Here is a 26673-nt window from a genome sequence, read left to right on the forward strand (position 1 = left end):
GCATATTGGAAAGTTTAAGTTTCTTCTCCAATGATTTACATTTGTTTTTTAGTCCTTTTACCTAACTTTGGCTTCAATTTTACATGCCCTCTACTTTGACACTGGGTATCTGCCTTGGCAGACAACATTGATGGCATTTCATCTTCTATGTCATGACAAGTGGCAGCAGCTTCAGAACTATGAGGAAGCGACTCTTCATCTTTCTCTATTTTTTTATGTCGCATCACATCTGATCGCATAAGTGTATGGGCAGCATTACAAAGATATAAGGTTCAAATAGGGTTTGAGGTAACATGTTCAAAAAAGGGGAAGACTAGATGGGCCAAGTGGTTCTTATCTGCTGTCAAATTCTATGTTTCTTTGGGCCTTATTCTGGTTGAGTCGGATGGCTCCGAATGCGGATGGATGGCCGATGGTTGGTGTTTGCGCATGTGCGGAGGCGTATCTGCGCATCTGCGAACGCCTCACACGTACGAACACGGCGTGAGTTCTGTACAGAAAATGATCATACGGAACCATCCGGGCAGGGGGTGGAGAGGGGCATGAAGGGCTGTTTGGGCTCATTACCATATGCGTACACCCCGCGTTTCATGGGCATTCCCATGAAAACGCTGGGCGTACGTATGGTAATGCGGCCGTGACGCACGTGTGTGTGGGGGGGGGGGGGGGGGGGGCGGACAACTGACATAGCCGGATACCAGCTGCCCGCCCATATCCCTACTTTCATTCGGAAAAATGTCCGTGTGGTCTGGAGCACTCGGTGCTGCCTGACCACTCGGTCCATCATTCGATGGTCGGCGACCATCGGAGGATGGGGGAGGTTTCCACAGATAGGGAGGTGTTCGCATGAAACATCCACTCGCGGTCCGTTCGGCATCTTACCGCATTCAGCGATCCGTATGGTAGGCGGGGCTAAGAACACTCAGTGGCCATCCAAAAATACGCATCCATCCAATTCAACTAGAATAAGGGCCTATGTTCGTAGAATACATGCAGAAACTCATTGCTGTTAGGGAAATGATACTGTAAATCTAAAGGCCCCCATACACTAGGGCGACTTGTCCTTAGGACAAGTCACCCCCGATTTCCCCCTGAGCCTCCCCGGCTGCTCCCCGGGGGAGCTTGATTAGATTGGTACTTGATGTGCCATTTTTTACATGTGATAAATCGTCTCGATTTATCACATGTAAAAAACCCGGGGAGCAGGGGGGGGCGGCTACAGAGCAGGGCTGCTGGTGGGAGCAGGGGGGGCTGGGTACGCTGCGGGGGACACAGGCGGCATAGAGCCGGGCAGAGGGAGCCGGGAGCTGTCAGTGCTAGAAAAAAAGCCTATACAATGAATGGGCAGCCCGTGATTGGCTGAGTGCTCTCTCAGCCAACTGCTGACTGGCTGAGAGAGCGCTCAGCCAATCACAGGTCGCCCATTCATTGTATGGGCTTTTTTTTTTATTCAGTACTGACAGCTCCCGGCTCCCCCTGCCCGGCTCTATGCCGCCTGTGTCCCCCGCAGCGTCCCCAGCCCCCCCTGCTCCCTCCACCACTGCGCCGCCCCACTAGGTCCCAAGTCGGGTGGGTGGATGTGCAGCAGGTCCGACCACCCGACGCAGATCCGATGCGCACGGGACCGCGCATCGGATCTGAGGGGACATCAAAACTAGCCGATTTTGGTCCGATTTCGGCCAGATCCGACTGATCTGGCCGAAATCTGACCAAAATCGGCTAGTGTATGGGGGCCTTAATTGTTTCACTACAGCACAGAACCAATGCTTAAACATTTACAAGTCCTTTGAAGCAGAGTAGAAAATAAAGTGCCTTAGATCTGAGCCATTGTTCTCCCCCCTCCAAGAGCATTATACCCAATCTGTACGGTAACATGTGCCTCGCTAGCTGCTGTTCGCAGAACAATGACCCTGTGCGAGGGAGTAAGCGGATTTAGATGCTGTCAAGGTGTTCTGCCAGTGTACATAGGAGATAAGGTCACCATGACAAAGAGAAAGTGGACCGGCTTCCAAATAACAAAGTGCAATGTATCAAATAAAGTGATTGCGGTTGGGCGCACACAGAATGAGTCTGAACAGAAAGTCTGAAGTGTTTCTATATTTCTAAACAATTTGGGGCATTTCCTGATCCAGTGTTATAATAATTAATAAGGGTAAAATTATTCTTCATTTGGAATATAGCGGAGTTTGGCGGAATATTGAACTTCATTAGACCGGTTTAACAAGCGACAGGTGGTGCCCTAGTAATCTGATACCAGCCTGGGATATGCTTCGTAGGAAGGATAGATTGCACAAACCTGAGACCTGTGAAGCATTCATGTATTTTATCCTGAAGTGTAAATTAGATTAAAAGGCTCGATGGATAAAAAAGATGCACTAAGGGGGAGATTCTCTAAACTAAAAATACGGTAAATACCCTGTTATCGGGTTTTTGGGATGCTCTAAGCATCCCCCGCCGTGTTACAGCGACGGGGGACATCACCAGAAAAATCTGGCGATGGCCCATAGAAGCCTATGGGCTTCTACCGCGACCCACCGCCGCCCCGTACCGACCCCCGCCTCCCCGCAGTGACCCCCCCTCACCTGTCTGGCAGCACAGAGCTGTGCTGCCCGGACCTGTGACCTCCTCCTCCCTGCACTATGATCCTCTTCTGGGTGCAGGGAGGAGGAGAGCCCGGCGCAGCAGTAGCAGTGCCGGGTAAGGGAGGGAGGGGAAAGCCGTCGGGTCCCGGTGGGACCCGCTGACTCTCACCGCAAAAGACAGCTCTTAATGCAAGAGCTGTCCTTTGCCATAATTATCGCATATGTTAGATCGTATGCAATAATTATGTTAGCGGTAACCGGCGATGGGCAGCGGTAAGGGGGCGCGGATGTTAGAGCTCCCCCCTAAGCCTGTAATATGGAAGTTAGGAGCTGATTGGTTGGGACTTTGGGCCTGATTCAACAAGGCTCTCTAGGCAGCGGTTGTTTGTTGCTTAGCGAGCCCTGATCCGGCCAAACATCCGACAACCCCTCGCCACTGCCGAACCCCCTCTGTAACATGCGAGGGGATGTACGCGAACACATCCCCTCACAAGCGGCCAAAGGGGAGAGAAATCGCTTGATGGTCGCCAACCATTGAATGATTTACATGATGTACCTCCCCTTCAGAAATAAAAGTCACAAACAATAAATAAATAATAAACTGACTTTAATTTCCCTCCGAGTCCGTGGAAGAGGGGGCGGTCCCTTGATGTTGTGTGACGTCATCTGCCTACCCCGGCAGGCATTGGCCCGCCCATGTTCCCAGGGAAACGCCTAACAGTTTCATGGGGTCGCCCATAAATACCTCACCCCTTTCCCGCTACATCAGCAGGGCCGGATTAACAACGGACCTGATAGAGCTACAGCTCCAGGCCCACTCTCCAAATAGGCCCATTTTGTAGCTGAGAGCCAGGGCTTTCCAATGAGCCTGGCCCCGCATCGCTAGCCCCTCGGGAACCGGAGATAGCACCAAGCAAAGCGTCCCCCTAGGATAACATAGGACCAGGTTCCAATGGCTGCCAATTCCCGCCTGGCATCACAGAAGCTCGAGGAAGAACTCAGTCAAACCCAAATAGCTGGGCCTTCAATCTCTTACACATTATGCCACATGGAAAGGTTCCCGAAAATTGGGTCCGCCTCCCAGCCCCCCAGGAAGACGGGCAAGTCTGCTGCTTGCTGGCCAGAGGCCACCCCCCCCCCCACCCCGCTGGTTCAATTACCGCAAATCATGGGTCTGCGGATATGAGGCAGGGCTAAATTGATGCGGTAGCGGCATTTTGCGTCAGTTAAGCCCCTCTCCGCAGCCTGTGAATCACAGAGTTTTCTGGCATGGGGGTGGGGCCAAGTGATGTCAACTTTGTCCCCACCCCCCAGACCGTGTTGCCTCTCCGGGCTTCTCCCAGAGAGGTGAAAATCAAAGTAGGTAAGTATTATGATGTTATATAAGATGTTATATAATGATGGTGGAGACATACACATCACTGATTAATGCCAGCCTCCAGGGTAAGGATAGCACCCCCTGGCAGACAGAAGCCTGCCCCTTGTGGTGGCTGCAGCATTAGTGTTATATAATGATGATGGAAACATACACATCACTGATTACTGCCAGCCTGCAGACAGCAGAAGCTGGTGTTATATGGTGATGGTGCAGGCCACTTGGTCTCCCAGTCACTGAGAAATGACTCCAGTAACTGAGAGGTAAATGTTGGAGACAGTAAATCTCTGATGCGTCAGTGATGATAGAACACGTGTATCTTCCGCTCGCTAGTCACAGCTGTATCCTGGAGAGACCACATGTGTATCTAAAGTACATCACAAAACGTACCAGGAAAGACTAAAAGATCTTAATATGTACAGTTTGGAGCAGAGAAGGGAAAGGGGGGACATGACAGAAACTTTCACATATATCAAGGGTTATAATAAGGTACAGGTGGGAGACATTCTTCACAGGAAGAGGAGCAGCAGAACACGAGGACATGCACTGAAACTAGAGGGAGGAAGATTCAGGGGAAATGTGATTTGCAAAATCTCTGCTCAGCGATCAACTCTGAATCAGGCCCAATATTTGACATCATTTGGACGCTAGCTATATATTGTTGCTCCTGTACACACTAGAGCAGGGATGTGAACCTTTGGCCCTCCAGTTGTTCATGAACTACACATCCCAGCATGCCCTGCTACAGTTTGGCCCTGCTATTTGGCCATGCTAAATCTGTTGCAGGGCATGCTGGTATGTGTAGTTCAACAACAGCTGGGAGGGTCAAAGGTCCCCCATCACTGCACTAGAGCAACCTTCAATCCTCTCTGTTCTAGCCTACACACTAAGGCAGGTATTCAATGCCGTGAGCGAGCGGCGACAACGAGCAGGGCTTCCTGCTCGCTGTCACCACTCACCCTGTCAGTATTCAACGCACCCCCCTTCATACACCAATCCCCCCTCGCTCCGTTTTTTGAGCGAGGGAGAATTGGCATATGCGGCTCCAGAAGCAGCGAGACTCGCGGCTAAATACAGCGGGTTCGCTGCATTAGACACGGGCCTCGCTGTTTGGAGGAATCCTCGCCGTCCTGTGAATAGGGCGAGCGGCTGGCGAGGTGGTTAAACAGCGAGGATCCCTGGTTTTCTGCAATCCTCGCTGTTTAACCCCCTCGCCGGCCGCATTGAATACCTGCCTAAGGTGGGAATCAATCGCTTTTGTGCTCCCGCAGCCATCTCCCGACGGGGGAGATGGCTGCGGGGCACTATTCAATGCTGTCTTCCCCGACAGCATTGAACAGGGGTTCTCCACAGAACGAGCCTGACATCACAAGCTGTCGGGCTCGTTCTGCCGAGAAAAGCCGGAACTAGGTGAGCTCCCGGCCGGAGCTCGTCTATTTCCGTCCTCAGCTCGCGGCCACGCCCCTTTCTCGCCGCTTGGCGGCCGGGACATTGAATCCTGACTGCCGAGCTCCAGTCGAGCAAAGCGAGAACGGGACAGGGGCACGGCTGTCGAGCAGCCGTACCCCTGACATTGAATACCCCCCTAAGCCTGGGGCAGAACTGCCATTAGTGCAGCAGGTGCAGTGCACCAGGTGCCCTGAGGACTAAGGGGCCCACTGCTGCCCCTGTAACACTCTGCCTCCCTCTGCAGTGTTGCATAATGTGAACTTGAGTTGGGGTGGAGGATGGGGCTCAATTTATATTTAATGCACCTTGGCTCACTACCCACAATTTCTGCCACTGCACGGAGTGATAAAGAAGATATGCCAGTCAGATCCTCCCAATGTATGCAGTACACATGTGCAAGGCATCTGTGAGTGCAGAGGGTAGAGCAGGGGGCTGCTCAGGCAGCGATGTCGCCTGGCCCCTTTTTCAGGAGTGGTCGCATCTGCGGCTCGGCATGTCCCGCTACACTGAATATGAAAGTTGGGAGGTATAAGAAAGCTGTAAACATCTTAAAAAAATAAACTCTTTACAATCAAAAAATACTGAAAAATTCTATTTTAGAAAACTTATAATATTATATATTTTGATGACATTTTTTAATAAACATGTCAAGCATCTGCATCGTAAATTGAATGATAAATGAAGTAGCTTTTAGCTTGGTCTGGTGAACGGATGCCGAGTGCTGCAGGGTTGTGAATTGAGATTTAATTACCAGCCGAGAGGAGAAGTTTGAATTGCTCAATGCATCAATATTAAGACGTCTTACCGAAGACCTCCGGTCATCCTCGGAGAGCAGCGGCATTGTAAGGTTATAAACAAAATAAGAACGCTAACCTGACGCAGTGATGTAGGAAGCAGAACAATTTGTCACCTGTGCAGACAATGGGTGTAATGTACATGAATTTTCTCTGCACCTTTCTATAGCGAGGATAGATTTACTATCATTAAATTATAGCAGAGTATAAATCATTATTTTCCCTGCCTAACAGTTAAAAACCACATAAATAATAATGTCAACCATTTTTATTCCTAAATATCCTTAGAATAATATCTCCGCGTTGCATTTAATAACTACTGCACGGTCACATTAGCAATGGTGTGGATGGGACATGGTTGGCCTTAAATTATCAAGTATTAAGATTGTATTTATATTTTTCTCACTACAATATACAAGTTATGGGCGGGATGTACTAACGGGAAAATGCGGTAAAACCCCTGTTTTACCGCATTTTCCTATGTACTATTATCCGGACGCCACGTCACCGCAGTGTAGGGTATCGCCTATCGCCACCTTTGGGTGGCGAAACCCTATAGAAGCCTATGGGCTTCTTTTCGCCGCCCGATGCCTCCGCCGAAAAACCCATCGACCCCCCTCCCTCTCTTACCTGGTCCAGGTCCTCCTGGACCCGGAAGGTAACACCTTCCTCCCCCTAGTGAGGCAGCCGGACGTCCTTCTGGCTGCAGGGGGGAGGAGGAGGCGCCGGGGACAGCCTGCTTAGCTGTCCCCGGCGTGAGGGATGCAGGAGGGGGCAGGGAGGTGACGGAGACCCCCCGCACACCACATTCCAGGTATCGCGGGGGGCCTCCGTCACCGCATCGCGATGCCAGCTGCATATGTTAGTACATATGCGGCGGCATCGCGGCGGGGGGGGGGGGGCGCGCGAAGGGCGGCGATGTATTTTAATACATCTCGACCTATATACGTTAAATATTTATTGAAATGTGGGGGCTGACAGGGGAATACACGCCCACATGGCACTGGCCACGCACATATAGAATTAGTGAGACCCACATAGCCCTGGCCACACCCACAGCACTGGCCACAGCCCCTCCCCTTCTCACAATAGGCTCTTGAACATTTCATTCTCATGTGACCCTTAGGGCTATTTCACACGCTCCGGCTCCTGCGGGGCGGCGAAACCCCGCACAGGATAAGAAGCCGTGCCGCACTCAGGAGTTTAGAACGGTGGGGATGGCCACAGCCCCTCAGCCATCCCTTCCAGTGGTGGGATCCGGCTGCAACCGGGCTGTGGCAGTCCCGTGTGAACTGGGTTTCGCCGCCCGGCAGGAGCTGGAGCGTGTGAAATAGCCCTTCATTTAGGGGCACATTTGTTTCCAGTAAAAAAAAAAAAACAATTAAAAAAGCTTTTTTACATGATTATGTTGGATCTAAAGGCGTCATACAATGCATCCAGCTAAATAAATAGAAATTAGTGCAAGACGTTTGTAAGGGATAGAAAGTGAGTATAGTCATGTCCCAGTATTAAATTAAAGACAAGTATTACATGTGTACAGTATATAATTAGGGCCAGTGCACCAAAGGAAAAGCTTCACCCTACTGCCCAAATATCCTCCTCCTTGCCACGCATTTAACTTGTTCAGTATTATTACATTTGTAACAAGACTTCACATGCACATATGTGACTTGCAGCCCTGGGCTGAAACAGTATTTCAGCTGGCAGGGGCCCTGACAGGTCAGCTGGGCCCCAGTAAGATGGAGGGGGTGTGGCCACCTGGTGGGGGCAACGAGAAGAAGAGAGAGAAAAGGCTGCTGATGCAGCTGCGTTCTCCCCAGCTTAGCAGCGGCACTGACAGGGCCGGCGCCACCACTAGGCAGCTCTAGGAATTTGCCTAGGGCGCCGGCACCTGGAGGGCGGCAGTTCGCCCCTCACCCCCAGCATGATGATGGAGGGTTAGCGAACTGTGTAAAAAACCTTCGGCGTCCCTGCATTGCTGGAGCGGGCAGGGTGTCCGTGCCGCGGGGGTACCTGCGGCGCTGTCATTGTGCATAAAGCTGGCGGCGGCCAGCGGGGTCCCTGCAGTGAATAGAAAATAACTAGCGCTTCCCGCGCCGCCGCGCGCATAGCGCTAGTTATTTTCTATTCACTGCAGGGACCCCGCCGGCCGCCGCCAGCTTTATATACAATGACAGAGCCGAAGGTACCCCCGCGGCACGGACACCCCTGCCCGCTCCAGCACTGCAGTGATGCCGGCGCCGAAGGTTTTTTACACGGGTACCACCACCACCGCCCCCCCCCCCGGTACCGGGGCGCCCCTACCCCGTCTCGCCTGGGGCACTGAACAGCGTGAGCTGGGCTGGGGAGAGAGACTGTTGTGGCAGCAGCAGCCTGTCATCTCTCTCCTCACAGCCCAGCTCCCTACAAGGGGCCTCCCAACATGACCCATCCCAGGAAGAACACATTTATCTCTATCTGGACTTCCCTCTTAATATATGATTGGTGTCACCTGTGTTGAACAGGTTAATGGATAAGAAAGGTGTTTCACCACAGGTGATGGTCATCATACATTAAGAAACCTAAAGAGGGAAGTCCAGGAGCAAAGCATTGTGTCCCTCATGGAATTGGTCACGTTGGCAGGGACGGCTCTACCATTAGGCAGCTTTAGGCAGTTGTCTAGGGTGCCGGGCTCTGGGGGGGTGCCACCTGGTCTGCCTATTAAAAAATCAAGGATGTATATGAGGCATACTTGCCTACTTTTTTTACACTCCCCTCTGGGAGAAGCCCAGAGAGGAGTGAAAGGGGGAAGGACGAGGCTACTTGTCAGGGGATGGGACGAGGCTGACATGACCAAGCCCGGCCCCCATGACAATGAGATCTGCGGCAATTCGCGGGTCCGCGGATTGGGGGAGGGGCTAAAATGACGCAATTCGCATCATTTTGGCCCTGCCCCCTCCCGTGCACCACGAAAATCAGAAATTTTATGCAGCGGGTAAGGGGGGTGCTGGAGCTTCGGGGCAATGCGGGAGACTTGCCCACCTTCCCAGGGGGTCGGGAGGGGGACCCAATTTACAGGAGTCTCCCGGCCATTCCGAAAGGGTAGGCTAGTATGATATGAGGATCCTTTTTATACTTAATGCAGGTGTCTGCTCTGGAACTTCTAAGAACTTAGCTCCATACTTTCCCTTGTGGCATACTTCCCTACTTTGCTGCCCCCTTCTTCTTGTACTCTGTTGTGGGTGGCAAAGGGAGGCCTCCAGGGAAAGCAGGGGACTTGCCATTTCTGGGAGCCTCCTTGCAATTCCGGAATGTTAGTCAAGTATGGGTTTAGGGGTTGAAAAGTGGTTATTGGTAGCAGTATGGGGGGGGAGGGGGGGGTTGGGGTGCATTAGGTTTAAGTTTTGCCTAGGTACTGAGAAGCCTTTGGGGGGTATGCAGTAGGTTATCTCCTCCCTTATAAACATCTGTGATGGACACATAAATTACTGTAGTTGAGCAACCACCATTTTGTGTATTACAGTTACAATTTATATTTCATTGTAACAACTGCACAAGGTTTTACAACTGTAAATATTTGTTTGAAAACAAAGCATAGTCAGTACTCCAGCCACTTATTACTTTACTATACGTTGTTAATAGAACTGTACAGAGACCTCTTCAGAAGGTTTTGTGTGTAAAATCACAGTCATTTATTGCAAAAAAAAAGAGCAGAGGAGAGCAATTACCCTACAAAAGCAGTATGCCATTCTATCTCGCATTCGGGAAAGGATGGGAGGGTAAGAAAGACTCTAAACGATATCTTTATGTGCTCACCACAGGTCATGTATTGTTATCACGCTGAGCGCACGGTTTGCAGATTGTTGAAGATTAATATGCTTGTAGTGAACGGCAGGTTTAACACCCTACATTATATGCACAAACTCATTCCACCCACCTCAGGGAACATGGGAACAGAAGGGTGGGCAGTACCTAATCACATCTGTCTTACAGCGCAGGCCTCTAGAAAGGTGACAGTGATTTGTGTGACCGATTGCTTCTGCATTTGCTGGTTACTCAGTGCTGTGAAATCTACACCATGCACAACGCTGAATTACTGGTACTGCAGCAGAGAGCGGTTAATCTTATGAAGAATGATGGTAAGAATAATTACAGTTATTACTCAGTACAAGTGTGACACAGTATACATATGTGGTTTGATAACACCTACAGCTGTTTTGTGGTAGCAATTCACATTGTAAAATTATAGGGTGGTATTGAGACCTGATCGCAAAGCTGCTTTTTCCATGCTGCACTGCAGGCGAGGTAGATGTAACATCATACCTCTCAACTGTCCTGCTTTTCGCGGCGGGGGGCTGTTGGGAGTCCCGCCTGTCCCCCGTGAATAGACGCTGTTCGCACAGCGTCTATTCCTGCAGCTGGAGGGGCAAGTATAGGCCAAGCCCCTTACCGCTAGGCCACGCCTCCAAGTTTTGTCCGCACGCCAAATGTTGGGAGGTATGGTAACATGTGCTGAGAGAGTTAAGGGGCCTACACACGTAGCAACCCTGCTGAGTGTTCTGAGCAATGCTAACTCGCTCAAAATGTAAAGGAAAAGGCGGTGCGCTACACCTTTCGGGGTGTTTTAGTGACAACCGATGCCTCATCTATATCCATATATGCAAACAGAAATGCGCAGAGATGAAGCACAAGTCATTCCAAACTGATTTAGTGTTAGTTATTTTAGGTTATTATCTTACTCTTAAGGCCCATACACGCTGGTCAATATTCAGCTGAAAGTACTGTATCCCACTTTTGGCGTTTAGAGAAACTTTCAGCTCAAAATCCCCCAGTGAGTATGCTCCGTGCTCGCATCGTCGCCGGCCGCGGCTGGCCATCTGGCTGTGAACCACATTCTAGTCTTTTACTATGAAAGGTGGTTCAACCAGTGAAAATCATTGGGACAGGTGAAAATCTCCCAGTGTTTATGATGCTTTAGTTAATGAACTTAGAACATTCAATGCTGTGGTTACTTGATGTGAATTGCATGAGATTGCGTAACACAATTCAGCCCTTTTGGGTCACTGTAACTGATGCTACAAGCCCATTTTCTTCTAATGCAATCTGTCTTTACTGAAAGAAAATGACAAACATATGAAACCAAATACTTTATACAAGACTTTTGTTTTTGTGCAATTTATAATTGTTTTGCAGATAAAAATCTAAATTTTTCTTCTAAAAACGGTTTTGGCGAAGTCACTTCATACTGTTCTCTCTAATTCACGCTGTGTTATAGTACATGTTAAACTAAGGAACACAAAACATATAATAAAGTTTCAACGGGCTGCAAGAAACAATAAACTGCCTGAGCCATGACATCACGCTGTTCCATAAATTATATTTGACTGTGCGCAATGGGGGGTTATTCTGGATGATTTGCAAGGCGCCGACGTAGGGGGGCGGCATAGCGCAGAGCTATGCAAAGCCGTCCTGAAAGCCGCTCATCTGCTGGTATAACTCACCGCTAATTGCCGGGCCATACACACTGGGCGGCTTCGAGCTGAAATCCGCTCAAACCTGCTGTTTTGAGCGACTTTCAGCTCAGTCGCCCAGTGTGTATGGGCCTTTAGTTACCTGTGGTCTTAGAGGTTCTGTAATGTTTCCTGCACTTTTCTTTCTTCGTTCAATGTTATCACTGTTTTTTTAATTCCATAGCCAACTCTGGTGGAACTAGCAAAATGTCCCTCAGAAACTTTCTGATGCCTCTACTACAGCCCAAACAATTCTTTATACATGTTATCAATAAAGAGCTCCCCCCCGACACCCCTCCAGACAGAAGCAAATGCACCTCTGGGCTCTTTATTGTAAGGACATTTTGTTTAAAGGTGCACACACACTGTACAATTTTTTTGACCAATTTCGTTCATTTTGGCCCTTCTGAACAATATTGGTTAAAATATCTTTCATGTGTGTACAATGAAAGTCATTGATGACCAATTTCCCTTGAACTCAGTGTCCTGGGCGAAAGATGTTGACAAAAGTAGAAAGATCTAGTTACAGTCTGTAGGCTTTTTTTTTAATCTATTCAAATTGAGCTGCATGCACAGATGACGAACAACCTTTATGAACAACTGGTGGGTACACGCATCTTCATTCGTCGTTCATAGCCTACACACTGAAAGATATTTTGACCAATATCGTTCAGAAGGGCAAAAATTAACAAAATTGGTCACAAAAAAATTGTACAGTTTGTATGCACTTTTACAATTCTGCAATTGCTACCAGTGGGTTCAATGAAATTTGGACACCTTGGTGTTTTTCTTCTTTACAATGCCAATGTTGGCCAACCTGTGACCAGGGCTTTTCTGTCCTTGTTGACTTTTCAATTGTGAAAGAGCAGCATTTATCTACAACTTGGCCTCTAAGTTTTTACCTGGGCAGTCTACCGCAGACCCCGGGCTTCTCAGCAATGCCCAGTCCTTCTGCCACTGATGCACCCTGGCCAGTGGCTCCTTTTCTTCCCTGCTTGAGCCCAGTATTTCTCTTCTTCTGACTTCTTTCTTCAAGAGTTTTCCTCTCCTCCCTCTATGGACTTCTGCTTTACCGTCGCTAGCAGTGGGTAACTGTAACTGTCATGAGGGTGCGTAGCTTTGAAGAAGTGAGGCTGTGATTGGCTAACTAGTATTAACCTTTGGTCAAATTTTAAAATGCTAAAAGTACCTCCTATGTCAGTGCTGGGAGGCCATGTTTGGTTCCAATTTTGGCTGGAGTTGTGTCCCAGCTTTGGTTCTATTCTCCAAGCACACCATTATTTTCCTCCACAAGACAATACACTAATAATGTATATTCTTCACAAGTGCCTAGGAGGATTATACACTGCTCCTAGGCTGCTGTGTCAGGGGCGGAGTTAGGTGTGAGGGCGGCCTACACAAGTAGCGGCAGCAACCCTGTCTAATTTTATTATGTTCATTGATTGGTCATTTAGCGCTCATTTGATGATAGCCAAATTTATTCAAATAATTAAATAAGTTTTTTTTATATATATTCATATTTACAAGTAGGACCAATTGCTGGGAGGACAATGGAAGGGATTGACATTCTAAGCCATACAGTAAGCATAAGCCATGCCATGTTCTCAAGCACTTGTCCGATCAAGTCTAAAGCCTTGGACACCTTTAATTTCACCCAGACCAAACAATGGCAAAGGAACTGCTTGGAGAACCTCAACATCTACCTCTGCATACCATTTGTCTTTTATTGAAAAGCGATACTATAATATTTTCTTTGCCACCATCATCATCATCTTTTCCTATACTTGCTGGCGTTCTTTCCTCTCCTTGCCTTTCACTGAACCAGACTTATGATGGTGTATTATGTCATATTATAAATGTTCCCAGGCAATTATAAACAAACACATATTTTAGTAACTAAAAGCAAGTACCGAAAATCTAAAATGGCAATAAAAGTGTCTACTTGAAAATTTAGATTTCCGAGTAACAAAATTAATAGTTCTTGAAAATGATCTAAAATGCGACAGCACAGCCAGACGTGATTTACAATCTAAACTTGAAAACCAAGTCGAGAAATGCACATCCGCACAAAGGCTTGTACATCAATGCATGTGTGAATGGTTAAAATTAATGCAAACTTAGAAACTGTCTAAGCAAACACTAAATGGAATAAGTTGAGCAGTGCGCAGCAAACAACAGGGTACATGCACTGTGGAAACACAGGGCCGAAGAGGATGGGAGGGGTACATTTTCCTGGGCCCGGGTCTGATGAAGGGGTGATGGTTCTGCGCTCCCTATAGCGTGGTCACGCCCCCGACCGCTTACCATGCCACGTGTTAGTGGTCATGCCCTCTTTTTACTGGGAACTGGCAGAGCTTTTAGTGGCCCTGTTAATACAGTAGCGTGCAGTGGGGGGCTCAGATGTTTTGGCGCTGTGAGAACAGTGCGTACTATGCAACGGCCTTTCGCATGACATCAGTCCTCTTATCGAGTAATATGGACAATAGTATAATAATAGTATATTTTGAGGGTGAGCACCAAATGCGGACTTCTGGAAGAAGTGAAGAGCTGGCTCTTCAGATTATGACGTAAGTATCTCATTTTGTCAATAGTGAGCAAGGCATTTTTAGGGGTATCAGTAATTTTGTGATATCTTTTGATGTGGAACCACATAGGCGCATTCACACACACACACAAAAAAACTCTGCTAAGATCTTCTGGACATTAGATAATTGTTCTGCCGCCAAGTTAGATGCGAAGAATTCAACATGCTGTCGTAATCCAACGTGACTGATTCATGGGGTCAGGAAGAATCCACTGTAAGTCATGTGGACACACTTGATTTGAAACTGCTTCACACGCCCTTTTCAGGTCAAGCTGATATGAGCCGAGATCATCTGCGTCAATATCAGGTAATGCGCGTTTAGAATCACACTTAATAACAGGGCGGGTTTCACAACCTTTAAGAGATTTTCCGACATCACATAAAAATCTGTTTAGACCAGTCTTCTTGCCGTCAAGTTGCTGAAGCAGGTGTCTTAAGGGTATCTTAATGGTGCGGAGTTGACAAATCATCCACTGGAGCAATAGGTTAAGAAATTTTGTATGGGTCGTGCAAGGTGGATTATTCCGATCTGGATCACAAAAATATACAACTATAATATATCACAGATTTCTTTATAAATAACACAGTCTCTTTATTTAAAAAAAAAAAAAAAACAATAAAAAGAGAAAAAATTAATGAGCTTATAAATTTATTTTTATTTCTGTGAAAACAAGGAACTGTTTTATTAGGTTTTTTTTTACATATATGTGAATCAATTTTTTCATAAATTTTTTCTATTTTTATTGTTTGTTTTTTTTTTAAATAAAGAGACTGTGTTATTTATAAAGAAATCTGGGTACTTGTTTCCTATCTGGGCGCCCATCGCGGGCATCGCGGGTACATCGCATGTCATTATAATGACATGCGATGCGACCGACGCGATGCCCGCGATTTTCCCATAGAGAACAATGTTAAATGCCTCAATTTACCCGCGATGACCGCGATTTCCCATAGGAAACAATGTTAAATGGATCAATTTCCCCAAATTATCATAGGGAACAATGGGAAATGTGGCAAAAACACCCCTGAACATAAAAATGTCCCCCCAAAAGTAGTTGACGCCACCCCGCCATCAACGTGAACCCGAAGCGTGGCGAGCGCAGCGAGCCCGCGAGGGGCGGCGGTACGCGTCCTCCGACCTTTTCATGCCCTACTATCCACTAGGGCGTGGAGTGAGAATAGAATAGTGTGGCGAGCGCAGCGAGCCACCGAGCCCGAAGCGTGGCGAGCGCAGCGAGCCCCGCGAGGGGACGCGGATACCTTCACAGTTCTACGCGTCCCCTCGCGGGCTTCCCAGGTGTCAAGCCCGCGAAGGGACGCTTTTACCTGTGAAGGTATCTGCGTCCCCTCGCGGGGCTCGCTGCGCTCGCCACGCTTCGGGCTCGGTGGCTCGCTGCGCTCGCCACACTATTCTATTCTCACTCCACGCCCTAGTGGATAGTAGGGCATGAAAAGGTCGGAGGACGCGTACCGCCGCCCCTCGCGGGCTCGCTGCGCTCGCCACGCTTCGGGTTCACGTTGATGGCGGGGTGGCGTCAACTACTTTTGGGGTGACATTTTTATGTTCAGGGGTGTTTTTGCCACATTTCCCATTGTTCCCTATGATAATTTGGGGAAATTGATCCATTTAACATTGTTTCCTATGGTAAATCGCGGTCATCGCGGGTAAATTGAGGCATTTAACATTGTTCTCTATGGGAAAATCGCGGGCATCGCGTCTGGCCCATCGCACCCGATTTTTTATCGGCCGCGATGCCCGCGATGGCTACGATTTTACCCCCGATGCCCGCGATTAAAATCGTGGGCGCCCAGATAGGAAACAAGTACCGAAATCTGTGACAGTTATATATTTTTGTGATCCAGATTGGAAGAATCCACCTTGCACGACGCATACAAAATTTCTTAACCTATTTTTCCAGCACTGTGGTCAATCCTTACGTGTACTTTTTAGATGATTTTTTTTGGGAAAAAGATTGAATTTTTCCTATTCGGATTAAACAGCAGCAGGAAGAAAGAGCGCTCAAGACAGTTTGGATTAATTGTTTGGTACATCCACTGAAGCAGTCGGCGAAGACACTCCTCAAGCCGACGTATGACCCCATTGTGTTTACCTGTGATTTTGACTCCACCATCTGATCCTATGCAAACAGGTCCAGCCAGATGAATGTGGTAATCACATAGAAAGTCCCAAATGTCATGTGCAGTATCTTGAGCATCAGCAGTGGTTGGTGAATCATGGCCTAAATACACAGAACCAGGTTCTTGGAGGAGAGATATGCGCTCTGAGCTTTCAACTCTCTATTGAGATTGAGGTTTTCCATCAGCATTGGGTTTAAGAACATTTGTTAGGTCCTTATGACCATTGAAGTAGAGACCTGTCAAGACCTAACCTTCTGACAACTGCGCTCTTTTAATTTGCCTTCAATTGTTTGGACACTCCTGCCTAACTTTACTCCTATCAACAATGATTTCAGGGCGCTCGCAATCAATGTCATATATCAATCTTGAAGAGAGCTATGCAGAAGCTTCGGTTCTCTCACAGCTCCTGAAAAAGTCTAATCCTAGTCTGACCAGAAGAGCTCAGACACGGACTGATGCGAGTGGTGGTTTTTGAACTCTCCATCATCATCATAATCAGGTTATTAACTTGTACAGGTTGAGTATCCCGTATCCGAATATCCGTTATCCAAATTATTCCGAAAACCATACATTCCAGAAAGTGAAAAAAAAAATGTTTTTTGCTAAAAACTCACTGGGGACATTTGTAACAGCACTACTGAGGACATGGTATGTAACTGGCACTATATATGTACAAGAAAGTGATTGCTTGGCCTTCAAATTCAATATCTGAGATAGTACACAAATTTTGTTTCATGTTTTGAAACCTTGTTTTTTGAACAAATAAAATATATTTGTGTGTATTTTATGTGTTTATACAGCATAAATGCAAGATACTTCAAAATACATCATTTAAATATTAAAATATTCCGAAATACGGAATAATCCGCTATCCAAAATTCTCCTGGTCCCAAACATTTTGGATACGGGATACTCAACCTGTACAAGGAGAGACTTCTCACTTGCTGGCATGATATAATTGCACCACGTCGATATAATTGCACGACGGTGCATCAAGATACGACTCTATTCCTTCTTTACTCAAGATCGGACATGGCATTCGCTTTTTATCAAAGATTCTTTTCTTTTAAAGAGAACAGGTTGAATATCCCTTATCCAGAATGCTCGGGACCAGAAGAATTTTGGATAACGGATTATTCCGTATTTCAGAATATTTTCATATTTCAATGATGTATCTTGAGGTACAGTATCTTGTTGTACAAACACATCAAGCACATGAAATACACACAAATATATTTTATTTGTGCATGAAACAAAGTTTGTGTATCTCAGATACAGATTTTAAATGGCAAGCAATCATTTTCTTGCACATATTTAGTGCCAGTTACATATCATGTCCTCAGTAGTGCTGTTACAGATGTCCCCAGTAGGGCCAGTTACATACCATGTCCCCAGTAGTGCCAGTTACATATCATGTCTTCGGTAGTGCTGTTACAGATGTCCCCAGTAGTGCCAGTTACATATCATGTCCCCAGTAGTGCCAGTTACATATCATGTCCCCAGTAGTGCCAGTTACATATCATGTCTTCGGTAGTGCCAGTTACAGATGTCCCAGTAGTGCCAGTTACATATCATGACCCCAGTAGTGCCAGTTACATATCATGTACTCAGTAGTGCCAGTTACAGATGTCCCCAGTAGTGCCATTTACGTATCATGTCCCCAGCCAGTTACATATCATGTACCCAGTAGTGCTGTTACAGATGTCCCCAGTAATGCCAGTTACATATCATGTCCTTAGTAGCAGTGGTGTAGCTAGGTGCCACGGTGCCCGGAGCATGGGCATGTTTCGCGTGTCCCCCCCCCTCCCTCCCGCCCCCACCACCTCCCGCCTGTCCTGAGCCTGAAGGATCATATGGTGCAGAGGGGCTTTTTGCCTGCTGCACCTACAATATAGGTACTACAGTATATGTTTTCAGCGCATGTAGAGGGAAAGATCAATGCTCTGTCTCTCCTCAGTCCCCCGTCTTCCCCTCCCTGCTGCTGCTGAGTAATGTACAGCAGCACACAGAACACGGCCAGAGCAGCCCCGGCTCCCGTCCAGTATGAGCAGCAGTAAGGAAGCACCGGGAATGTGGAGGGCTGAGTGCCTGCTGATGTGCTTACCTCATATCCATCAACTGGGCCCCTGAAGAAAAGAGAGGCAACGAGATACAGCAGCTACTCCCTGCTGTTTGCAGAGCCGCCCACCTGATCCCCGCACAACAAATCACAAGCCAGCCTGGAGGACAGCGGCCAACCCTGCTCCGGCTGTCCACTGCTATTTTGAATTCAAGTCTCCCACTGGATTGCGGCCCTAAGCAATAGGCGCTCGCAGTCCAGCAGCCACCAATGCTTCTGATTGGTTGCTGGACTACAAGCGCTTATTGGCGAGCCCCGCGGTCCAGCAGGAGACTTAAATTAAAAATAGCTGCAGACAGCGGCACACAACGGAGAGCGGGCAAGGCAGGCAGGCTGGCAGTGCATGGCTCCGGCGCCCTGTGATTAATCAGCACCTGGAGCTTGTGCTCCACCGGCTCCGCCCTCGCTACGCCCCTGCTTAGTAGTGCTGTTGCAGATGTCCCCGGTAGTGCTTTTGTGTTTTCACTTTCTGGAATGTATTGTTTTCTAAATAATTTGGATAACAGATATTTGGATAAGGGATACTCAACCTGTAGTTGTTAGATCAATCCTGCCACTGCACATTTGTCTGGCATCGACAAAGGAGGGCTTAGATTTATGGACACTGTCATTTTTTGTTCAAAACCTAGACATATGTATGTTGTTTTCAGGTTTTATACAACAATTTCCTACTATAGGAAGTGATGCCCACCTCCAGATATTTTTTTGTAATTTCTCTCAAACATGGTCAGCTATGACAGATGGAATAACAGGTTATAGGTAGAATATGAAAAGCACTTATAGAATGATGTAAATGGACATGTAACTTTCCTCTTCTTGATGGTGAAGTGGAAGGCTAGATGGTCTGGATACCACACTTGTTCCAAATGGACATATCCGTGGGGGTGGTCATAGAAAGGAAAGAATCATATAGTGTGGTATGTCTGATCACGTATCAGTTGCCCTCTCAGTACATATATAGGGAGGAACAGTTGCTGCCCTCTGCGAAAGTTTAACACCGGCACTGCAATATGCCAGATCCCGCACACAGAATCCTGTGGACATAATTACATGCAAGCCACAGCAGTCACAGCTCATTATAGAGTCAGCACAGATACAGGACATTATAACAGAGCTTTCTGCTCTGCTACACAGTTTAATAGAATAAAATAATACAAATGATAAGGAGAAGACTGTGCAGCCTGTCATCAGGATCTGCCTGGCATACAGGAATACAGAAGCCTGTGAGTGGAGTATCTGGAACCCTGCTCAGTAACTAAACTTACTGAACAGTTGTTACGGTACTTGTTTCTTATCTGGGCGCCCAGGTTTTCTACGTACGGCACCGTAATGAAATCGGATCGCATCGCATCGGATTCAGTACTCAATGATGTACGATGGCATATGATGCTATCCGATCCGATTTCATTTTAAATCGGATCGCATCGCATGCGGTGACGCGATCAACCCCGATTTTTACATTGGAATCAATGTTAAATGGTCCCTGAGACCCGATTTTACATTGATTTCAATGTAATAACCCCGCAAACCTACGATTTGTATAGGAAACCCCTCCTGATGGTTTAAAATGCGCCTCCATTGTTAACGCCACCCCAGTATTGACGTCAACCCGAAGCGTGGCGAGCGCAGCGAGCCCCGCGAGGGGCGGCGGTACGCGTCCTCCGACTTTTTCATACCCCCACTATCCACGTCGGCGTGGAGTTGAGAATAGAATAGTGTGGCGAGCGCAGCGAGCCACCGAGCCCGAAGCGTGGCGAGCGCAGCGAGCCCCGCGAGGGGACGCGGATACCTGTGAAGCCCGCGAGGGGACACGGATACCTGTGAAGTATCCGCGTCCCCTCGCGGGGCTCGCTGCGCTCGCCACGCTTCGGGCTCGGTGGCTCACTGCGCTTGCCACACTATTCTATTCTCAACTCCACGCCGACGTGGATAGTGGGGGTATGAAAAAGTTGGAGGACGCGTACCGACGCCCCTCGCGGGGCTCGCTGTGCTCGCCACGCTTCGGGTTGACGTCAATACTGTGTTTCTGTGCAGATGTGACAAGGGGAGGGCTTTGAAGGGTTAATAAATACAGTAGTGTTACAGATGGCCCATCCTATGGGCCAACCATAAAAGCGGGAACGAAATCGGATCGGATCGCATTGCATCGTTCAATATCGTGTATGTGCATTTGTGGTATCCGATGCGATGCGATCCGATTTTGATACGGAGAATAGCATGGTGCGCAATTAACTTAGCGGGCGCCCAGATAGGAAACAAGTACCGTTGTTACACTTGCACAGGCTCCACCAGTGGAGTAACAGCCAATTGGGGTCTCAGCTGCTGGCAGTGCAGGATGTGGCTGATGCTCGCTCCCGGATGTGGCGGTGCAGGAGGGCAGCAGCCGCACTGTACCTTCACTGCCGGCAGCTGGGACTGCGGACATCAGCTTCCTGTACTGACGTACAGGGGCAAACGCAGGATTTTCAGAAGGGGGTTTCCAGAGGGGCGGAGCAAAGCACGGAGATGGACACTTAGGTGACCCAGTATATGCCGGGTCAGTGAAAGTATTATAGATAGACCAAATGTATATAAATAATAATAATAAAAAAATTGGGGCCCCTATCGATCCTCGGGTGGTAGGGGTGGGGGAAGCTTTTATGTCCCACGGGTGGTAGGGGGTATTAGATCATCCGCTCAGCATGTAGGGCCTGGATCAATAATTTCTACTAATTACCCCTTTACTGCACAGAGGGTGAGAGATGGGGTGGGAGAAGGGGGCATTGGGCTGAATGAAGGGGCCCTGATACATAACTTCCAGGGTGGTACAGGATGTTTAATATGCAGAGGTGGAGTGGGCTTATTATTCATAAGTTTCTGGTGGGAGGACAGCTTGCTTGACTGCAGATATCTCCAGTTCCCGGAAATAGATTTCTTAGATTTTAAAGGAATTAAAAACTAGAGAATCCCACCTACCAAATGGTATTGGGGACTAGGGGATCAGAGTTCAGGAGGCAGAGCAATCCGCCAACAAGAATATAAAACTACATACCAGGTGTGTGGAGCTGGAGCAGTAACCAGCTGCTGGAGGGCTGATATCTCTGGCTCTGGGCAGAGTAGAGACAAGCTACTAGTGTCCTTCAAAGGGGAGAGTCCCAGCTTTTGGAATATACCATCAGAAAATCTCTAGTCAGACAGAACCTGAAATATCTGACTGGGAAGAGCAATTAAGGGGCTTGGATGGAGACTACTGCTTTGAAGTCAGATATATCCGGTTCCCAAAGGCTGATTTTAAAAATTATTGTACCCATGGAAAGAGGAGACCCTCAGCTTTCAGCCTCGACTCCTGGGGGTGTTTCTGGGTACTCAGAAACCCCCCCTGCGTGCGCTACTGACGTATCCGTTGCTTGAAGCTACATCATCCTTTACTCAAAGCTACATAACGCCCTGCAGACCCCATCAGCACTGGCTCCCCCAAGCCGCCACAGGGTCTGCAGCACCGTAGTTACACCGCTGGGCTCCACCACACACTTTCCTCTTGTCTTATCTTTGAAATCATTAGGCAAATTGGGCCTAATTCAGGTTGGCTGGCTAAACAGCGGTCATTCGCTGCTTAGCGACCTGGTTAATGGCACCCGCAAGGATGTGTACGCTCAGACATCCATTCACAAGGAAGCGTACAGCGGAAAAACCATTTGATGGTCGCTGATCAACGAATGATTTTTTTAGGCATTTGAAAATAAAAGTCAGTTTAGACTGTCTTTTATTTGACTCGTAAATGGCCGAGAATGGGGTGGGGGGTGCTGACATCATGTGACATAATGCGCCTTCCCCATGCAGGCTTCAATTCGCCTGCGTTCACATGGGGAAACCCAGCATTTTTCTGGGTGCAACCACCGTTTTTTGTGGGCACGCACAGGAAATGCTGGGCATCCCCATGTGCCAGCATCCTGTAAACCCACTGCCCGGGCCCGTCTGTGTGAAGGGCTCTTAGGCTGTTATAGTTGTAAAAGGCGTTCGCACTGCGACCCTGCACATGCGTATATTTGCCGATATGCATACGCAGAGCCGCAACATCAGTCGCTGCGGGCTGAATGAGCTGAATCACCACCATTGTTTAATACTGTAGCCAAATTCCCTATAGTTAGTGGTAATTTAGCGCCTGATTCAGGGTTGACTGCTGTTGTGCGAATTTGCAATCTGTTCGATTACCACTCTCCTCCACGCACTCTCCTCCAAATTCGACTGATAGGAAGTCAGCGTTTGGGGATGGTAACCGGACGTTCTAGGTGTATCTAAAAAAAACACAGGTGTGCCCAGGCGGTTTCAGGGAGAGTGTGTGACATCAGTGCCGGCCTTGATCAGCTGAATCGCAAAGTTGTGGGTCAGACTTACAATCATTTGATGGTTCTTGAATTGCGGATGGGTGTGCGACAGGATGGCGAGCAGCGATATTTTCACAACTCCCTCACGGATTTGTAAATGGCGGGTTTCCTTTCTGTCTAAGCGGCGGCTATCTACTAGCAGTTATCTGCAAATTTGCAGATGAGCGATCTGGTCTGAATCAGGCTCTAAATGTACCATATACAAGTTCACTGAAGGCACAGAAACTAAATAAACTATTATTACTGCAAATTACTTTTACAGTAGAAAACTAAGTCTAATTAGCAGAAACTCCCATGTCGTGCCAGAGCTGCCAAACGTATGCACAAATTGTCACCGATTAATTAGCACGCGCCCAGCGTAAGCATGCACAGCAAATTGAGCACCACTTCCTGTAAATGAATATGATGGATTCTAGATCAGGAACATTCACATTGTAACACCTGGCATAGAATTGGGCTGCATCTAGTCTGCCCAGTGGGCAGCGGAAGAGAGGAACCCAGGGGGAGTACCGGGAGGAATGACGCAGATCCAGAATGCTATAAGGAACGCAAAAGGCATATACAGTAGCGATTGCAAATAAATCTTTAGGCAGATTTAAAAAAAGAGCCCCAATTGTATATGCTGGCACTATAAATATATACAGCATGTTACAAATAAGTGCATAAATACATAAATAAACACACAATTAAACATATAAACTATTAAACATCACTTATATCTTCCATACTGATTGCTGCAATCCTTTGTCATGGTCTACATATAGAACCTTATTGCGCAGCGTTGCGTGTGGATAAAACGGCCACCCGCCACTCACACAGCCGCATGCGTATAAGGAGAATATCACTCCCCCGTGCAAACGCGCGGGGGAGCGTATGAAACAGAATAAGGCCCATAGGGCGGTATTCAATTGTATTTCACCAGCATCTCAGCTCAATATGCTGGGGGTAGTGAGCTGAATTGTGCTAATGCATGGTTAATCCTGAACATAATGAACACAATATGCTAGAAAAAAAATAGATCAATAGAATATTGCCATACGATCTCCCGATATTTTAGAATGGAAATTGGGTGCGATATAACAATTGAATACCACTTAAAGAATGACAGCTGTATTACATGCCATGTTAAGGTAATAATAATAATAATAATAATAATAATAATAATATCCTATCTTATGCACACAGCACATCCAGACGGTCATTTATTAAAACTACAGAACACAAGTTAAGAAAATCCCCAGACACAAATATCATTAATAAACTTGCTGCACTTGTACAGTACATGGGGAGGCTGAGCCAGGCAGTACAATGTCATTACACAACGTGCACAGTACTGAGACTGGAAGACAGAACAGAGACTCAGTAACCACGTCTGCCCACTCCAGGATCCAGATCTGCACTCTCACAGTGACCTCGCCTCTAATCCGGAGCAAGCAACGCCTGGCAGACAAGGCAGAGTGCACAAGTGCAGAGGTGGGTGCCAGGCTTTGGAGAGGAGCACAGTGCCAGTATAGCACAGTATAGCATACAGGGAGAGAAGAGGGGTGCTAGGTTTTGGAGAGGAGCACAGTGCCAGTATAGCACAGTATAGCACACAGGGAGAGCAGAGGGGTGCCAAGCTTTGGAAAGGAGCACAGTGCCAGTATAGCACACAGGGAAAGCAGAGGGGTGCCAGGCTTTGGAGAGGAGCACAGTGCCAGTATAGCACAGTATACACACAGGGAGAGCAGAGGGGTGTCAGGGTTTGCAGAGGAGCACAATGCCAGTATAGCACACAGGGAGAGCAGAGGGGTGCCAGGGTTTGCAGAGGAGCACAATGCCAGTATAGCACAGTATAGCACACAGGGAGAGCAGAGGGGTGCCAGGGTTTGCAGAGGAGCACAATACCAGTATAGCACAGTATAGCACACAGGGAGAGCAGAGGGGTGCCAGGGATTGCAGAGGAGCACAATGCCAGTATAGCACACAGGGAGAGCAGAGTGGTGCCAGGTTTTGGAAAAGAGCACAGTGCCAGTTTAGCACAGTATAGAACACAGGGAGAGCAGAGGGTGCAAGTCTAGCAAACAGGGAGAGCAGAGGGGTGCCAGGTGTTGGAGAGTAGCACAGTGCCACTGTATAGCACAGTATAGCACACAGGAAGAGCAGAGGGTGCCAGTATAACACACAATGAGCACAGGAGTGCTAGTATAGCACACAAGGAGAACAGTGGGTGCCAGTATAGCACACAGGGAGAGCAGAGGGGTGCACAGTGCCAATGTATAGCACAGTATAGCACACAGGAAGAGCAGGGGGGTGCCAGGCTAGCATACAGAGAGCACAGGGGGGTGCCAGTATAGCACACAGGGAGCACATGCTGTGCCATTATAGAGGAGCATGCCAGTCCTTATAGTAAAGTAACTCCAGCGAGCACAGAAGAGCCACATCACAGCAAGGGCTGTGACAGTGTACAGGAAAGACACGGACAGGGCAGTGCCAATGCACATACGAAAGATCGTAGTATCAGCAGGGCACTGACAATCCTCTAAACTTAGTACAGAGAAATTGCACAACACGATGGCTTCCTGATACCAGGGAAAGGATCTTATTTGCCACACTGCAAGCACTCTACATGGAGGATAAGACCAAGCAATGCCCAAGGACCACGCAGTACCCGAGGAGAGCTGCCAGGAACCCAATGGATTTTTTGCAGGAGGTGTCAGACCCTGGGGAAATCTCATTGGACAGTCTGATCTACCAGAGACCAGTAGGTGAGGAGGAACCCTACCAGAACCAGGGACAACCAGTGTCTTCTTCAAACAGTGAGCTGGACAAGGTCCTGGACTGCATCCTGAGCTCCTCAACCACAACTGACCCCACCCTATGGACAGGTAATGTCCCTCCTGATATACATGGCATGTCAGTAACCTCCGCAACCACAGGTAAGGTCCTGGGTGACCCCAGAACTGATACAGAAGTGTGGGATGAGACTACATACTCCCCAAAACACAGAGGTACCTTGGAGGACTGTTCTGGGAATAGGTCTTTGCATGGACTAAATATAACTGATATGTCTGTATTGCCTGTGAGCTCGGTATACCTCTCTGCCCAGGAGAGGCACATTGTGGGCACTGGTGGCATAGACCCAAGGGGTTCTAATGCTGGATCATCACATCAGTTGTCTCTATACCCAAAACAGAGCTCCTGCTTGCACCCTGGGACTGTGCCTGGTGGCAAGGTTAAACTGGAGGAGTCTGAGGTCTCTTTGTTTTCCACCCCAAAAGAGAACACACTTTGCCCGGATTATGGATTACCAACTGCCGCAACCCCAGATGCCAACCAGTTTTTGGATTTTATTTCCTGCAAAACAGAGTCTGCAAATGTCTTTGAGCCCTTTACAGACAGCCCTGAAGATTCAGATGAAAACCCCCCATCTGCCACACCCCAAAGTCTTTACCAGCCCCATAACCTTAATGGGCACCAGCTACATGCCTGCCAGTCACTGGGGGTAAAGGAACCATACCTGTCGCAGATCCTTTTACCTTATGTACACTGCATCAGGTGAGTACCCACCATTACGGCATTCACTAATAAACGTTGGATACTTTGGGTGAGATTTAATAGGATGAGAGATACAGAAAGTGAGAGATTTGGTAAGAAATCAGTTTTTTTTTTTTAAAGCGGCAATCATTTACACTGCAAAACCAGTTTGATTTTGCAGTGTAAATGATTGCCGCTTTAAAAAACAACAACTGGAGATTTCTTACCAAATCTCTCACTTTCGGAATATCTCATCCTATTA

General features: G+C 47.8%; 1 protein-coding gene across 1 annotated transcript in view; it reads left to right on the plus strand.

Moving 5' to 3' along the window:
- Positions 1 to 24220: 24220 nt before the first annotated feature.
- Positions 24221 to 26673, plus strand: part of PGR (progesterone receptor) — a 105509-nt gene continuing 103056 nt past the window's right edge. Inside the window, exon 1 of the mRNA XM_083170081.1 lies at positions 24221 to 26432. Coding sequence (XP_083026207.1) covers positions 25504 to 26432 — 929 coding nt within the window. The 5' untranslated portion in view covers positions 24221 to 25503. The remainder of the gene's footprint in view (positions 26433 to 26673) is intronic.

The sequence above is a fragment of the Crinia signifera genome, chromosome 2 (assembly GCF_055691185.1).
Source record: "Crinia signifera chromosome 2, ASM5569118v1, whole genome shotgun sequence".
Taxonomy (NCBI): domain Eukaryota; kingdom Metazoa; phylum Chordata; class Amphibia; order Anura; family Myobatrachidae; genus Crinia; species Crinia signifera.